The sequence below is a fragment of the Balaenoptera ricei genome, chromosome 4, assembly GCF_028023285.1.
Source record: "Balaenoptera ricei isolate mBalRic1 chromosome 4, mBalRic1.hap2, whole genome shotgun sequence".
NCBI classification, from domain to species: Eukaryota; Metazoa; Chordata; class Mammalia; order Artiodactyla; family Balaenopteridae; genus Balaenoptera; species Balaenoptera ricei.
In genome coordinates, this window is record NC_082642.1 from 77,623,214 (window position 1) to 77,641,039 (window position 17,826).

Genomic DNA, 17,826 nt, shown 5'->3' on the forward strand with positions numbered 1-17,826 from the left:
AAAAATTCAGCCAGTGATTGTACACAACATATACTTATCCACTCCATACATATTTTACTGAATAAATAAAAACTTTATTGTATTTTTACCTATAAACAATATCTTTAGTTTGATCACTTAAAAAGAAAATACAGCCTCACGTAACCAAAATGCTTAAAGGATTTGGTTAACTAAGTGTTGATATTTTTATCTATAAATATGAAAATCTGACCTGTCAGAATTGGTTTTGCAGTAGCCATGTTTGAGATATTTGTGGATTTCCACGAAGGTTGACTCTTCAAATTAGAAGATCTCATACAACACCCAGATCAGATACTAAGGGAAAAAAGGATTTTGCAACCCCAATTTAGGACTTTATATAAGAAATTCCAGTGGTGTTTACCCACTTTTAAAATTTTACTGAGTACTTTCTTTTTCAAAATCAAGTAGGATAAGTAAATAACAGCAGTACCTCAAGGGCTTTTATAAATAGCAAAGTTATACTTTCATAGCTATAAGCAAATATTTGCATTTCCCTGAGAGCACAGTTTCTTTCAGTTCAAGAGCTCTGTGTGCCTGTGTGTCTGCGTGTTTCCTGAAGCCAGTGTATGCAGAATGTGATGAAAGCTAAGAAGAGAACATTTATCTGTTGATGTTTGGGTGAGCTTAGCTCCCCATCCATTTCAGATCAGCCTTGGCAACTGGGGCCCCTTAACCTCCCCAACAGATTCCATCTCATCAGAGCCTCTGGGCCTCACTCTCTCTTGGTCCAGAATGATAAGAGACTCAGCCAAGCAGCTCAGAGGCCCCACAGCAAATGGGTCTGACGGCTAGTCCTGCTCTAACTTTGCCTCACTTCTAAGAAGTGGGCTTCCTCCTGGAACCCACTTGCCTGGAACCCCTGTTCCTTATTCTCCCCTCACACTTCATGAAAATGGAGTCATGCTCACAAACTCCAGGGTCCCTGACATCATTTTCTAGACCTGTGTCCTTAAACCTGACTTTCTCCTCTTCCTACCTCATCTTCTTCCTCCCAGTCAGGGGTACTCTATCCACTCATGGGACCTGCCTCAAGATCCAGTCTGCTGTGCCAGGACATCCTACACACCCTGCCTGAGTCCTAGGGCCCTTTGTCTCTGGCTCATCTGGCACCAATCTGCCTCGTCCCCCTGCTGGTAGTATGGCTTATGACAGTTAACTTCCTGCAAACTTGATTTTCGTTTGTTTGTTCATCTCAGAATGGAAATTAGATTTTAAGAACTTCCATCCCTGGCTACTGCCTAGAGACTTAAATCCTAATGATATAAAGTTTCCCAAAAATGACTTGAAATTCTTTCTGTCCCTAAAAGTTACAGACTGGCAGCTTCAAGTGCAGAACTCTGGATCTTCTTAGTAGGTGTATCTGTCTGCCAACCCATGCCGTTATTGAGAACCCTTTCATTGAGAGCCAGATTTATAACACAGAGATCCTAAATCCTCAGTTTCCCAGCACAGGGTTAACCTGCTGAAAATTTGGGCTCAAAATTTGCCAATTGCTCTTATCAAAGGACCACCAGGACAAGGAGCCCACTCTTCCCGAGGGGAGGCTCTCTGCGTTGCCAGTGATGCTGTCATTGAACTTCCTCTTTGAAAGTTCTCTCCTGAACTTGTCTTTGAAATACGACTGATAGCTCCTATAGCCCAGAAGTGGATTCTGAAGGTGATCTCAAAGAAAAACAGATATGTAAACAATGGCCACATTATTGACCGAAGAGCACAGCTTCCCAAGGAGATCACTTGGAAGGGCAATAAAGACCTGGATGCAACCTCATAACTTCATATACGTCTCATTTTCTCTAACTTGATGAAAAGGAAAATTACAATGTTGACCAAGTGGCCTGTTTACCTGTTTACCGAGTGTTTCTAGGGTGGGGATTGGTCTTGCTCTTTGAGTCCCCAAGGCTTGCCAAACAAAAATCTCCTGGAATGTTTGCTGAATTGAAGTAGATTAAATTGTTTCAGCTGAGAGCTTCATTAAGGTTATCAGTGTTTGTGAGTGAGGTATGTGTTCTGAATTGCCACAAATATGTTTGTATTTTCCCATCTCACTTTTCACAGCACGGAGCTGAACTCTAAGGCACAGAGCTTTTCAAACACCAACATGCGTTTATATTTATCCTCAATGATCTAAGCATAAATAGAAATCTCTGTTGTAATTTTCCAAGTCTTTTTATATGCTTTGAACTGTAGCTCCTTCTAACCATAACTTTTCTATGAAAGTTAAATTCACTATCACCTGTAATACCTCTACCTTCCCAAACTGCTGAGAAGTACAAGCACACAATGGCACATCTGACATGAAATAAAACTCTATAAAGAGATTTGAAATCATATGATTAAAATAAAGGACATTAAGTAATGCAGTCACTATGCTGTTACCACTGTTGTTGCTGTTGTTTTTTTTTTTTTGGCTGTGTTGGGTCTTCGTTGCTGCGCGCAGGCTTTTTCTCTAGTTGGGGCGAGCGGGGGTTACTCTTCATTGCAGTGCGCGGGCTTCTCATTGAGGTGGCTTCTCTTGTTGAGGAGCACGGGCTCTAGGCGCACGGGCTTCAGTAGTTGTGGCGCACGGGCTTAGTTGCTCAGCAGCATGTGGGGTGTGTCCGGACCAGGGCTCGAACCCACGTCCCCTGCACTGGCAGGCGGATTCTTAACCACTGCGCCACCAGGGAAGCCCCTGTTATTGCTTTTTAAGTACAGCATATGAAACAGGATCTCTTAATCTGTGTCCCCAATTTGGGGATTAGAATGACTTTCCAGTGAGCTCATATGAAAGCTCCATCTCTTAGAGTGAAGAACAGACGCTGTTCTTTGAGTCAAAACTATGCCAAGCTGATCCAAAAACCAAATAGAAGGGATTAAAAGGATCCTGAAAACGAAGGTTCCAGGAGGGTCGGGTCACAGGGACATGGACCCAAATCACTGTCTAAAAAGTAGAAAGTATGCTGTCAAGAAGAGCCAGTCATTCAACAGCGGCCAGCAATGTAAGGATGTTTACACTGAAGAAACAAAACCAAAAACAACCCTCCCCGCCCCCCCACGCCCCGGAAAAACAAAAACGGTATTCTGAGTCTCTGCAAAAACCTTTTCTACATAGCAATACAACTGTTGGCCATTAAGAGTCTAGGGCACTGGGCTGTGCTGAAGGTACAGTTCTGTCCAGCAATGACAGTTCCAGGCCACAATGGGCCTCCTGTGATCATAAAAAATAGAGGCTTTTGATGGGGAGGACAGAAGTCTTTTACGTTTTTCATAGCAAACAGGTCTTCCCAGACTCATCTCCCCAGAACTGTCAGGTGGAACAACCTATGAGATGCTCTTGACAAGGGGCCCAAGGCTTCCACACCAAAGATCCCAAAGGGTTTAAATATAAGGGAAAAAAGAAAAGAAAAAAAGAAGCACCTTTATTTCCCTGCCTTGCTGAGTGAATCCTTTAGCAAACTTGTCAGAACAAAAATGAGTTGTTTTGTTTTGTTTTTTCTTTTTCATGTTCTGAGATAGACAACATGACAGAACCTACACTAACTTTGAAATTGGAAGACCTGGGTTTAGACTCCTGGTTTAGCTAACTTGTAATCTGACTGACCTGGGGCAAATCACTTAGCCTCTCTTAAACTCGGTTTCCTCACCTGTAAAATGGGAGTAATAAAATCCAGTCACCAGGTCGTTTGACGGTTAAAGGCATTGGTATGCAAAAGTGCCCGGTATAGAACCTGGCATGCATGGGACGGGTGTGTCTTGAATGTCAAGTATTACTCTTCTTTCCTCCTGAGGTAGGTCTCACAGACGGTCCTGGCTGGTCTCAAGTCCCAAAGCTGTGACTTCCAAGGAGCCGCCATGGGGAGCCGCGGTGAGCCCCTGATGTACGCACGGCCTGTAACTCAAGCCCCGATAGCTGCTTTAGAGGGACCGATGCGGGGGAGAGGGAGAAGGGCTCTCCGCGTGGCTGCGCCCTCCGCGCTCCCGCAGTCAGACCGACACAGCTCCAGGCACGATCCTCCGAATGTGGGTGTACGACTTCCTGATGGTGACACTGCCGTGGTGCGACACCCCCCGGGGCAGGACGCACTCCTCCGTCAGTTTCTGGGCCTCGGGGTCCCAGCACAGCACCGTGGCGATGACCTCGTTCTTCTCGTCCCGCCCCCCAGTGATGTAGAGCCGGTTGTTGCAGGGCGCGATGCCGCAGCTGGCCCTCTCGTGGCTGAGCTGGGTCACCAGGCACCAGCTGTCCTCCAGAGGGCTGTAGGCGTACAGCGCTCTCATGGCCCCTCCTGAAGAGGAAAGGAAACACCGTGGGCATCTCACTGTTTTTCTGGTTTTCTTCCCCATTAACCACTAAACTCCTACTCCTGGTTAGGTCAAGTCTACCATCTTGCCAACAGAAAGAGCAAATTCATGGCTCTCCAGAAAGCCAGAATGGATAACTAGGGGCAGCAAGTCTCATGCTGGAAACACTTCACAGCCCTTTAAAGTCTGCAGCCAGGTGCTAATCAGGTTCTGAAGGACACCTGGCTTCACACACCTGCCAAAATGTACCATAAGACTGCTTCCTGGAAGAAATACCACCTGGTGCATCAGATAGGCCCGGCTCATAATCCCAGCTCTGCCACTTTTGGATCTGTAACCATGAGCACCAAGACCACGGTGGTGATAAGAAATCAGAAGGACCATGCACATAAAGCACCTGGCAGAAGGCCTGGTGCATAGAAGTCTTGCATTGTATTGATATACATGGCAGTGACTAGAAGTGGTGGCATCTCTAGGCTGAGCATGACCTGGGACACCAGCCCAAGTTACCCATCTTGAGATTAGACCTTTGGGACAGAGTCACTAGTCTGACCATAAAGACACAGGAAACCTGAAGCAAGAGAGAGAAGGGGTTTTGCCTTAATCTGTTCCCATATTTTGCATTCAGGAAGCCTTCTCTGATTAGCTCTTATTTGCTGAAGTTATTTATTTTTGGTATTTCCTTGATCAGTAGTTCTCAATCCTGGCTGTACGTTAAAAATCACCTGCACATTGAAAACACCTGACACTGTGGCCAGCGTCCTCCTTCTCATTCTGATATTATTGGTCTGCACAAGCCCCAGCTACCCATTTTTGGAAAAAGCTCCATAGATGACTCTAATGAGTAGTCAGGGTTGAGATCCATCACCCTTAACAATTACATGCCAACTGTGGTCTGGCTAGTCAGGCTTTCCTTCCAGCTAAATGCAACCTTTCAGAGCCCCCAAAGCAAGTGGGAAGAATAAAATTCCCATGAACACAAAATAAGAAATAAAGATAGCTACCATTTATTGGGCACTTATACGGTACGTATTTTAATTTCTGTGCATTGCTAATGCTTACAACACACTTTGTTCCCAAAGCAATTTCTCGCTCCTCCCCTGGGCCCCATTGTCCATCTGTCTTGTATGTCTCCTAAATGTGGGCTGTTTCTGTCTCCAGAACTGCAAGGTAAATTCCACCAAGGCCTGGACCAATCCCATCTTCTCTTCTTTTCAACCCCACCCACATCACCCAGGAACTCAGGAATTCCCAGGAGGGCCTCATGTGATCTATCTGCAGGGCTGCAGGTATAGGGGACCCTAGTTAAATAAGAAGCCATTTGCTCACTTACCAACCACATAGATACGGTCCCGGAAACTCACTGCATTGATGCATTTAGCCTCTACTGGCATGGTCGACTTTAAATTCCACTTATTGGTTGAAGGGTCGTAACACTGAGTCTTGTCCGTGGCCAGTTTCCCATTGGGCCCTCCCCCAATCACATAGAGCTTCTTCTTATGGCTGGTGGCTGCGAAGGAACTGACATGGATAAGGAGGGGCGCAGCCTGCAGAGACACAGGGCACCGGGAGAAGCTGTCAGTGACACTGCCCAGATTGCTGCAGTGGCTAACAGGACACAGGCCAGGAGCCAGGGGACACAAGCCAGGGAATCCTTTGCCTGAAGTCACAAGGCCTGTGGGCCTGACTCCTCTGAGACACAGAGAGGATCAAAGCATACATTTCCCACCCTCCCGCCAGGCTCCAGATGTTTCTAGCCTGTTTTTCCCAGAGTCCAGTTCTCAGGGCAGGAGGAGTGTACAGGAATAAGTGTTTATACAGATGAAACCAGCCAATGTTGGAGGAGAATGCTTTCTCAGACATGCATATTCATATTTATTCATGTGCTCCTTCATTCAAAAAGTATTTACTGAGTGCCTACTATGTGCCAGGCATTGTCCTTGGTGCTTATAGCTAGGAAGAAAAGCTGGTATAAGGGTTTCAGGTGGCCACAGGTAAGCATATTCTCCCACTCTGGGAACAACATACAGATCTGAGGGTTAAGCCAGACTTGTGTTTCCATCCTGTGAACCCCAGGGCACTAAAGGGGACTTTTAAGAGCCTCTTACCCATTGACATAACCCTCTTGGGTCATGGAGCAACTTTGTGATGTGACTTAAACTGAGAAGATCTTGGGCACAGCCTTATAAATGTTAAGGGCTCCCTGTAAAGTTCTTTTCAGGTTAACAGATCTTGGCTGGATGCCATCATGACCTGTCTACCTTTGCTTGTGCCTGTGATGACCACGTTTCACACACCCCAAAGCTGGAACATGCTCTGACATATAATCTGATAAGGAGAAAGAAAATTTGAAATTGGGAATAATCTGGAAATAGAGGAAGTGAGGTCACCTTACCTTTGTGTGTGTGTTGGGCGGGGGTAAGGATAATTAACGTGAGATCTACCCTCTTAACACATTTTAAAGTGTAAAATACAGTATTGTTATCTATAGGCACAATGTTGTATGGCAGATCCCCAGAGCTGGTTCATCTTGCATAACGGAAACTTTATGCCCATCGATGAGCAATGTTTTGCCTTTTCTTGAGTATGATATATACCTGAGATTGCATTGCTAAAGTCTTGTTTGAAGGCACGCAAATGGTTCATCACTAATAGGTAAATAAATAAGGGCTGACTTCTAAATACTACCAAATGACTCTGGATTCAACAAACAGTGTGGTCAAGAGATCCTGGTGTGCCCAGTGTGGAGAAGACAAGGGCAGATGGCATCGGAGGAGACAGAGACTCTAGGCCAAGACATGCAGACCAAGAGAGGATCAAGCCTCCCGTCTACATCTGGGGTTCTGGCCAGGATAGGACAGGTACCCACCCAGAGCTCCCCCACCTGGAAGGAAATCATTTCCGTGACCTGATCAGCAATGCTGACTCGATGGCTCCTATGAGGAGGGAAGCTCAGAGCCACCAAAAATGTTCTCAGTGGGAGCAGAGCGATCAGAAAGCCGTATACCTACATGGGCAGATACCTTTTTTTTTTTAAGCTTTGAAGCAATAATACAGAGTTACTCATAGAAATAATCTATACCTCCGACCAGCAGTTGTGGAAGGGGTCATAGGTCTCCACGTTGTTGATCCTCTGCAAGCCATCGAAACCTCCGATCACGTAGACCTTGCCCCCGAGCACCACCATCTTATGCCTCCAGCGGCCTATGTTCAAATACTCAATTTGAATCCACTTGTTGATTGAAGAATTATATTTCCAAACATCGTGCTGTGTTTCTTTGCCCCCTAGGAGACATATAGAGCATTTAAGAAACCACTGATATGTCAGAAATGCAGCTTCTCCCATAATTTCCCACTGGCCCAGAAGTGTTAAATCCCCAGACGAGCACCAACTCCCACCCCATCCCCTCAGACAAAAGAAATCATGAAGGTGCATGCAGTGTGGTTGCCGGGACAGAGCCTGCACAGGGAGACAGGGAGACACAGTGTAAGGCTGGGGTGGATCATGCACTGGGCTGTGCCATGTGTCACCTCTGTGCTGTGAGAATTCAGAGAAGAGGAGGCTCCGTGAGCTAGGTCCAGAGAAGGCTTCAGGGAAGTAGTACCCAACTCTGCCTAGGTGAGTGGGGACCAACGGGAGCCTGGACTCCAGTGTTTGTGAGGCTCAGGGTCAGGAAGTCAGGCAGGACAGGTAAAGTTGGACGATTGCAGGTGGGGATAGTAGGGCCTTGACCAGCGGGCAAATGAGAAAGCAGCTTAGGTTCTATGTTTGCTTATTTATTCAAACCAATACAAACCTGGGAAAATCACCACGAAATCTTACAAAATTCTCTTGGTTCATATCTCTGATCTATATAAAAACATAAGTGAGGTTTGTCCTACTTTGAAACAATTTCTATTGGAACAGAATGAGATGCTCACAACAGATCATTTGAGAGTGAGCTGGTAAAAAATTTTTTCAAGACAACTCAATAAATAGAAAATATGTAGTTCAGTTAGGGAGAGAGACCAAGACAAAGGAGAACTGACTTTTTTGGTGACTTTAATAAAATATTTTAATGACTCTGTGTTTCCATTTCCCCATCAGCACAGAGTACTACCAACTACCTAAAACAAAGGATGTACCTTTCAGACTAAAATGTGCACTAGCGTGGAAATGAATATCATTAATGACGCTCTGTGTCACGGGTAAGTGTTTCTCAAGGGTGGAGCCCAGAAGTGGGATTCCTAGGTCAACGGCGTGCCCACCTTGAATTTTTACAGGTGCTACCAAAGAACCTTCCAAAGTTGTCCTGGTTGACTTTTCCCCATACCCCACCCACAGTGGATATTAGGAAGGTTTTTTCGGTTGGTTTGTTTTGTTTTACAGCCTGAGAGAGAAAAATGATGTCATAGTTTGGTTTCCCCTGGCCGCTAGGGAGACTGAGCTTCGTCCTCTCCTGTTATCTTTTTGTTCATATAGTTTAACCATTCTGGGGGAGGGGGGTTGTATACCTTTCAGAGGTCTCTATTCAAAACACTGTGATATTGATCCCATTCAGGTAGTGTCCAAAATTATAAAATAACCATACACTTTCAAAGAAATGTATGCAAACTTTATTAAAAAGGGGAAAAAAAATGACAATTTTTTTTACTTCAGGATGTAAAAGAAGACCTGATTAACTGGGCAGGCATATCATGTGCACAGATGATAAGACAGGTTACTGCAAAGATGTCAACCCTCCCCAAGTTAACCTATATATTAGGTGCCTTCAGGGCTTTTCATGGATTTCAGGACATGAAGTGACCATTCTAAGCTTCATTTGGAAGAGTAGATTTGGGAACATTTCTAAGAAACTTTTGAAAAAGAAGAAGGAGTAAGAGAGCTCTCCCTAGCAAATATCAAAATATACTAAAAAGCTATGATAATAAAAAGAATGTGCTACTAGTATAAGACAAACTGATCAATTAAAAACAAGGTACAGAAACAGACTAAAAGATATAGAGATTATTAAATAAATGGCATTAGAACAATTGGCTATCTGTTTAGAGAAAAATTTAGATCCCTATTTCACATTATACTTAAAATAAAATTTAAATGTAAATGCTATAGAAGTAACTGGAGAATATATAGGAGAAGATGTTAATGATCTTGGGGTGGGGAGGGGCTTTCTAAGCATGACAAGAAACCTCGAACATATAGAAAAGAAAGTTACTATATAAAATATAAATCAAAGTTAAAAGACATCCACTGTCTGGGAGAAAGTATTTGTAATACAAATAGCAAAGGATATATAATAAGAACTCCAAAAAATTAATAAGGAAAAGACAACCAATAGAAAAACAAAGGGTAGGAACAGATCATTTTTCAAAAACAGATACGTTTAGCTAATAAATATATGAAAATATATTCAACCTCATTAACGATCTATGAGTGTAAATTTACACACTCAAGTCTGTTAAAAATGTAATTGATAATAAAAAATGTTAACAAGGATGTAGAAAATGGGAGCTGACATTCATCATTGGTTGAACTGTAAATTGGTACAAACTTTCTGGAGGACAATTTAGCAATATCTACAAAAATTCTAAATTTACACATCTTATGACCACTTCCAGGAATCTCTCCATATATCAGCACAAGTTCATAAATATATGTGTATGAAAATGCCTATTGTGGTATTTTTTTCAGTGGGAAAATAAAAGCTGAAAAAAACTATGGTTCATTCATTCAATAGACAGCCCTGAAGCTGGTGAAGTGAGCAGTAATAACAATCCTCACAGTAATGATAATGACGACTAACACTGCTGAGCTCTCACCACGTGCCTGGGATTGTGCTGCACTTTACATGTATTATATTGCTTAACACATACAGTAGATCAATTATACCAACATGTAATGATGTTCAGAACAGATTGTTAGTTGAGTACACATTTCTGCTGATTCAGTACAACAAGCATGCTTTCATGTATCGCCTGTATCATTTTTATTTTTTTAACATTTTTATTGGAGTATAATTGCTTTACAATGGTGTGTTAGTTTCTGCTTTATAACAAAGTGAATCATTTATACATATACATATATCCCCGTATCTCTTCCCTCTTGCGTCTCCCTCCCTCCCACCCTCCCTATCTCACCCCTCTAGGTGGTCACAAAGCACCGAGCTGATCTCCCTGTGCTATGCGGCTGCTTCCCACTAGCTATCTATTTTACGTTTGGTAGTGTATATATGTCCATGCCACTCTCTCACTTTGTCCCAGCTTACCCTTCCCCCTCCCCATGTCCTCAAGTCCATTCTCTAGTAGGTCTGCATCTTTATTCCCATCTTGCCCCTAGGTTCTTCGTGACCTTTTTTTTTTTTTTTTAGATTCCATGTATATGTGTTAGCAGCCTATATCATTTTTAAAAAGACAACAACAAATTGAAGACGGACAAAAGACAAGTTGTAGAATAAAACACTATGTGTAGTGTATGTGGCAAAGACTGACCGTGATTACCAAACCTGTCTTTTCCTCCTGGGTACGCGGCTAAACTACATTTCCCAGCCCCGCTGCATGGGGGGGCGGGGTTGCAGGGAGGGCATGCGGCTGGTTCTGCCAATAGAATGTGAGCAGAACTGATGCCTCATGTCCAGGCCGAGGCTGTTGTGAGCAGGTGTGCCTTCTCAACTTGTTGGGTTTCTCTCTCTTCCCGAAATGCATCAGGCTTGAAGGTCACGTCTGGAAACAGCTTCATCATGAGACAGAAGGAGCCTGGGTCCCTGAATGACTGAGTGGAGCAGGTGCTCTCCCTCAACCCACACATACTACTGTGGTGATTCATTGAGATTTAGAGTTTGTTACAGCAGCTGGCATTACTTACTCTAAGACAATGCAAAACCATTTTTGTAAAAAAAAAAATTAAAACATGTAGGATTGTAATGGCACAGAGAAACTGCCATATTTTACTTTACACTCCCTGTATTGCTTAAATCTTCTACAACAATTAAAAAATGTTTCTATAAGATAAAAGAAAACTAAACCCCTGTCTGTGGTATTAATAGACTCAAAGAAGAACTGACCTGCCCTTTATCTTGGAGGACACCAGCTCTGGGAATAAGCTCTTTCCAAAACAAGTTCAAATTAAAGAAAACCTCCAAGAGAAGGGAAGGGATGTTTGTCTTTTCCCTTGGTGCTGCAAGAAGAGCTAGGTGGCTTTTAATGTCATGGGAGAGCATGAGACTCAGAGAACATGGATTGGAATCCTGCCTGACACTTACCAGTGTGTGACTTTAGGTAAGTTCCATACCTTTCTGAGCCTCAGTTTTCTCCATTTGTAATCCGGAGATTAAAATCACCTACCTTATAGAGTTGATGTGAGAGGCAATAATTAATTGCTACCAAAGAGTAAATTCATCTACTATGCTGTAAAGATGGTAGAGATTACATCATTTAATAAATATTTATTGAGCATTTACTATGGCCAGACACAGCACTAGGTACTGGGAATACAGTGTTGATTCATGGAATTTAAGGACTAGTGGGAAACAGGCATAGAGCAGTTATAAATAATTAAGCAAACAACTTAGAAGTAAGAAATGAAAAAGTACTGGATGCTATTGGAGCATCTAAAAGTAAGACCTAATAAACTTGAGGGGAGAGGTCAGATTTGGGGGGAAGAGCAGACATTTTTATTCATTACTGTATTCCCAGTGGCTAGCTCAGTGTCCTATGCCTATAGCAGACACCGAATAAACTCTAGTACCACTTTCCTTCTTCCTTTTCCATGAAGGAAGTCCTATTTGCCTGCTCCCCCAGTTCCTACTACAATACTGCTCAAGGATTAGGGTTCACTCAGTAATTATTCCCTCTCCACGATAAGACCCTCTGAGTACCTTGTTTCCATATCCCAACCCAGTTAGTGCTAGATCAGTGCCATCCACAGTAATTCTTCTGGGATGGTTGCCTGGCTCTCACTCAGGAAAACACGTAGTGCCTTGGGGGCTGGCTTTGGCATCACGTGGCTTCTGCTTACCTGAGATGTAGACCTCATTTTTTAATGTCACGCATGCAAACTCCACCCACTTCTTATTCTCACTGTCCAGCTCGTGCTCTGTCATGGGGAGCTTGGCCACCTCCAGGCGGCTGCGCCTCAGGGGGTCCAGGCAGGTTACCTCCGCCACAAACCGTTCATCCTTCGTGCAGCCACCGATGATCATGAACACCTCAGACTGGAACTCGTGCATCCTGGGCTTGGTGCGCTCCGAAATGATCTGGAAAGCCAATGGGAGTACAAAAAGGCGGAATGGCACAGTGGTTCAGCGCTCAGGCTGTGGAGCCAGAGGAGCAGAGCCCAATTCCCAGCTCTGCCACTGTAGGACCATGTGACTTCACCTCCTTGGGCCTCAGGTTTGTCTTCTGTATAATGGAAATTTTAGTGGTAACAACCTCATGGGTTTGTCATGAGGATTAAATGAGATAATATATTTAGTGTGCTTGGCCCAGGGGCCTGATGTATAGTAGGTACTCAGCAAAGGTTATCGGTTGTAGATTTTGCTACTTTTTAAGAAGTTCAGGTCGGTCTACCATCAAATGCACTTTCCTGCCTCTTCCCTCTTGTTTGGTCAGAAGCACTGAATCCTGGAATTTCATTTCTGGCCACCTTCCACTCCTCCCTGGTTTCAGTTTCTTGATGATATCCCAGACTTTGCTCGCTACCAGGCCTTTTCTGGAAGAGAAGTCCTGACAGTGGGCACATAAGAGCATGCAGAGACTTAGGAGAAAAGAACCAAAAGGGAGCAGGGTGTGTCCAAGGAGGTTGGGGGACTGGGTCCCAACATCAAGCATATGACCCTTCAGAGCCTTGAACAAGCAAAGAAATCCATACCACAGATATTTGAACCCAGCTGAAAGAGCAGAGGTTTGGAGTCAAATACACCAGAGTTCCATCCTGGTTCCACCACTGATGGCCATGTGACCTTGGAGAAGCAACACAATCTCTGTAAATGCCTGTGATCATTCCTATGCTACCATGCCATTGTGAGCATTCACGAGGTTGTGATGTAGAGAGCTGAGCAGAGCACCTGGCACACGCACGGCCCTCCACAGCTAGCCACGGCCGTAGGAGCGGCGGGAGATGTCATATTGATGTTATTAATGAAAAGGGAGAGCTGCCCTCCTCCTGGTTCCAGCCATCCCTGGGCTTGATGGGGAAGGTTCTACAGGATTACTGATGGGAGACAGAGAGGCAGCAGCACCCATTTCCCACATGGCCAAAACAGCTACTCTTTCCTACAAGGTTAAGCTGACCTAATATGGATTATGGAACTTCAATCTTGCCCACAGATGGTGACAACCAGTTTACCTGAGTCCACAAGTGGTGAATCCAATCAATAGTCACATGTAATCAGATCAGCCAACACCTAACATCTACTTTCCCAGAAGAGACTTTGTTTTTCTGTGCCAATAGTCAGATACAGTAAATTCTGCATCCTCAGTTATTGCTGCCAGACCATGGCCATAAAGTCTGTGGCAGGGCTGTCCTTTATGGGTCAGCAGAAAGGAGTGGCGGGGCGGGGGAGGTGTGGCAGGATAAATCCTGGGCAATGGGCTGAGACTGAGGGCACTGACAGTGGAAAGGCCAGCTGGGATAAGCGTGGAAGGGGTGGTCCCGAGAACTTGGAGGCACTATGAGAATACCAAGCTGGTAGGAGAGGAATGAGCAATGAGTTGGCACCAAAGACAAACTTGGCCAATCTGAGATTTCTCCCTCCAGCCTCTAAACCTTCCTTCCCACAGCTGAGGTACAACCTCTAGCACCAATCTGGTCCTCTTGCAGGGAGGATTTAGGGATTATAAGGCAATGCTTAGAGGACAGCACTAGCCTCTCAGAATTGGTTCCCTGTGACCCTTACTCTGGTTCTGAGAGCCAAGCCTCAGCCTCCTCTCTGAAGCCCCCCATCTTATTCACAGTGTCTGCTCTCCTGCATCAACAGCCTGCTGACTAGCAGGGGATCAAACTAGCCGTGATCTTACCCCTGATCCTGAGTCCTGGCTTGTGGAAGACTCTGCTCCCACTGACTGAACCCTGCATTCCGGCCTGCTGTCGGGATCTCCCCATAATATCTGTCCTCGATTTCCCACACTATTTTCCCAACCACTTACCCTGTAAGCCACTTGACATTATTTTCAACGTCATTTTGTTCTTTCCTCCAGGAAGCCATTCTTGCCTTTCCACACCTGTTCCCACAATCCTGAATTTCCCTATCACGGCACTTTTCACCCTCACGTAATTTATTGTAATGTCCCTGATGGCAGGGACAGCCCTTTTCTCCAATGGATCCTCAGCACCAAGAACAGTGCCTGGAGCTTGTGGGTTTCCATAAATGTTGGCTGAATGAATGAATGAATGAATGGGCAAGTTAGTTAACCCAGGACCTGATAAAGATTTTTTTCCCAGTCTAGATCATTGTGGTAACAAGCTTCCACAATGGCCCCCAGCAATCCCCACCTCCTGGTATTTACATCCTATGTTGTTCCCTCCACATTGTTCCTGGGTTGATCAATGTGCCAATAGAATACAATAGTGTTGGTATACCACTTCTGAAATTAGGTTATGAAGGCACTACAGCTTCCATCTTGATAGCTCTCTCAGTCTTTCTTGGGTCATTTGCTCTAAAGGAGGACAGCTGCTATGGAGAGGCCCAAGTAGCAAGAAGCTGAGGCTTCCAGCCAACAGCCAGCAAGGAAGTGACGCCTGTCAACAATCCTGCGAGGGAACTTGCAAGTGCATCCTCCAGCCCCCTTTGAGCTTTGAGATGACTAACTGCAGCCCCAGCCAATAGCTTGACTGCAACTTCAGAAGAGACCCTGCGCCAGAATCACCCAGCTGAATCACTCCCAGATTCCTGCGAACTGTGAAATAATAAATGTTTGTTGTTTTAAACAGCTGTTTTGGGATAATTTGTTGCACAGCAATAAATAACTAATACAATCATCTAGTTGATGGGACTGGCTGGGTATTGAGACCTGCCTTGTAACTCGGAACCACAGGACTGCCAGATGGTGGCACCATTACCAAATTGTAAGTTCAGCTACGTTTTGCAAAATATTAACCCCAAAGGCATGACAAACGCCAATCTGAAGTCAGAGATGGGCAAGTTTGTTGCAGACACAGGGAAGTAAGTGTCTGCCAAAGAATCACACGCAACAATCAGGCCTACACAGTTTATTTTCAGATTGTTAGAAGCAGAGCAAAAAAGTTTCCCCTCACTGACTACTCATTGTCCAAAGAACCCACCTGAGAGGACCAAACAGAAGTGACCAAACTGCTTGGATAAAGCTCCTCAGGGTGAGCTTCTGCCCCGCTGCCCTCAGGAGTAGGTCCTCCTGACAGCACACATATCAGAGCAGCCTGTGGTATAGATCAAGTTGGTCCCTGGAAACTTAGGAGGCAATGAAATGAAGGGGTAACTTTCTCTGCCCCAAAAGACCTCTCCCAATGAAGGTACCAGCTACTACTCCTAAATCAAATGTAAATTGACATTTGCTTTTAGGGTTCTAAAACTTCCTTCTGTTACCACCTCCATGAGTTCAGAGGAGGGACAAGGTTAAAATGGGGAGATAATGATAGGACAAGCAGGGCTAAAGTTTGGGAAAGGAAGGTTAGGAGGAGAAATGTGTTCACAGAGTATCCTCCAGGCTTACACTAGTGTCATTAGGAATAAAGCGAACGTCACACAAGCAGCGAGAAGGCTGGGAGTTTCAAGGAATCAACTAGCAATGAGACACAACTCAGAGATCACAATGTTGGTTGGTTCAGTTACCTAGACTATTAAATGAGGATGAGAAAATGCCTTGAGCAGGATTTGGGGCAATAAGGCAGAAAAAAACTAGGACACAATGAAAAGAGAGATTTTAGCCTCAGAGAAAGAAAATGCTTGATTGTGGGAGATAGAGTACCATAAAGGAACTGAGTGAGAATAGGAAGAGTCTTTATTTCTGGGGTACTTATCATGTGCCAGACATTGTGCTAGCACATCTCATTCATTATCTTATTTAATTCTCAAAACAATTCTATCAGTTGGTAGATATTGTCTTCCTCATGTTACAAGGACTGAGCCATACAGCAGCTAAGTAGCTTGCCCAAGGTCACACTGTAGGTAAATTGTGCAGTCAAGATTAAAGCCCAGATCCACCTGACTGGGAGCTCAAGTTCTTGACATTTTCTAGTTATCAGAATTCTCTCTCCTCCTAAATCCAAAGCTTATAATCCCACTCCCCCACCCCCACCCCACTGTAAATACAAAAGGCAGAGCAGATATTTCATAGCAGCAGTTTTGCAGAAGACATAGTAGGGACATTTTATATAAGAGGAAAACCTTTATCACCTGCATTTCAGGGAGTTAGGAAATGGGAAGCAGAAACAAAAATAGCAAGAATGTTGGAAGTACAGTTGATCAAGATCCTGTAATTTGGTGTTTTTTTTTAAGTTTTTTAAAAAATTTATTTATTTTATTTTATTTATTTTTGGCTGTGTTGGGTCTTTGTTGCTGTGCGCGGGCTTTCTCTAGTTGCTGCAAGTGGGGGCTACTGTTTGTTGCGGTGCGCAGGCTTCTCATTGCGGTGGCTTCTCTTGTTGCGGAACACAGGCTCTAGGCACACGGGCTTCAGTTGTTGTGGCTTGTGGGCTCAGTCGTTGTGGCGCATGGGCTTAGTTGCTCCACGGCATGTGGGATCTTCCCGGACCAGGGCTCGAACCCGTGTCCCCTGCATTGGCAGGTGGATTCTTAACCACTGCACCACCAGGGAGGCCCCAAGACTGCACTTTAAATGCTGAACTGAGAGCAGTTGCAGAGATTGATCTTGTCTTCAGGAATATGAGGGCTTTCCCAGTGCTGAGCCACCTGCCAGTGACCCACATATCCAGCATGGGACCCTTGTGGTTATCTGGTCTTCCTCTGTCAGTCTGCTCATCACCCTTCATTTGCTTAGTGTCCTGTCTTCTCTGAAAGACCGTAAGTTTAGTAAGGTAGAGACTGTTTTATGGTGCTTGGTGCCATGTCTGGCATATAGTTGGTGTTCAGGATTTATTTGTGAAGAATGAAAGTATAGCATATGAAATTATAGCACTAATGACAATAATAGAAAAAAAAATCTCAAATTAGTGACCTTCATTTCCACCCTAAAAAACTAGACAAGGAAGAGCAAATTCAACCCGAAGTAAGCAGAAGGAAGTAGTCAAGATTAAGGTAGAAATAAATGGAATAGAATATGTAAAGACAGTAGAGAAAGTCAAGTGAAACCAGAAGCTGGTTCTTTGAGAAAATCAATAAAATTGATAAACCTCTAACCAGACTGATCAGGAGAAAAAAGGAGACACAAATTACCAATATCTGGAATGAGAGCTATGACATCACTACAGATTCTACAGATATTAAAAAGGATAATAAGGGACTACTGTGAACAACTTTATGCCAATAAATTCAGCAACTTCTATGAAATGGAAAATGCTTTGAAATATACAAACTACCAAAGCTCATTCTAGAAGAAATAGATAATGTGAAT

General features: G+C 44.2%; 1 protein-coding gene across 1 annotated transcript in view; it reads right to left on the reverse strand.

Annotated features, from left to right (window-relative positions):
• Positions 1 to 3,876: 3,876 nt before the first annotated feature.
• Positions 3,877 to 17,826, reverse strand: part of KLHL6 (kelch like family member 6) — a 54,077-nt gene continuing 40,127 nt past the window's right edge. The window contains exons 4-7 of the mRNA XM_059922050.1: positions 12,296 to 12,533; positions 7,385 to 7,587; positions 5,636 to 5,849; positions 3,877 to 4,286 (exon numbers count right to left, since the gene is read on the reverse strand). Coding sequence (XP_059778033.1) covers positions 3,985 to 4,286; positions 5,636 to 5,849; positions 7,385 to 7,587; positions 12,296 to 12,533 — 957 coding nt within the window. The 3' untranslated portion in view covers positions 3,877 to 3,984. The remainder of the gene's footprint in view (positions 4,287 to 5,635; positions 5,850 to 7,384; positions 7,588 to 12,295; positions 12,534 to 17,826) is intronic.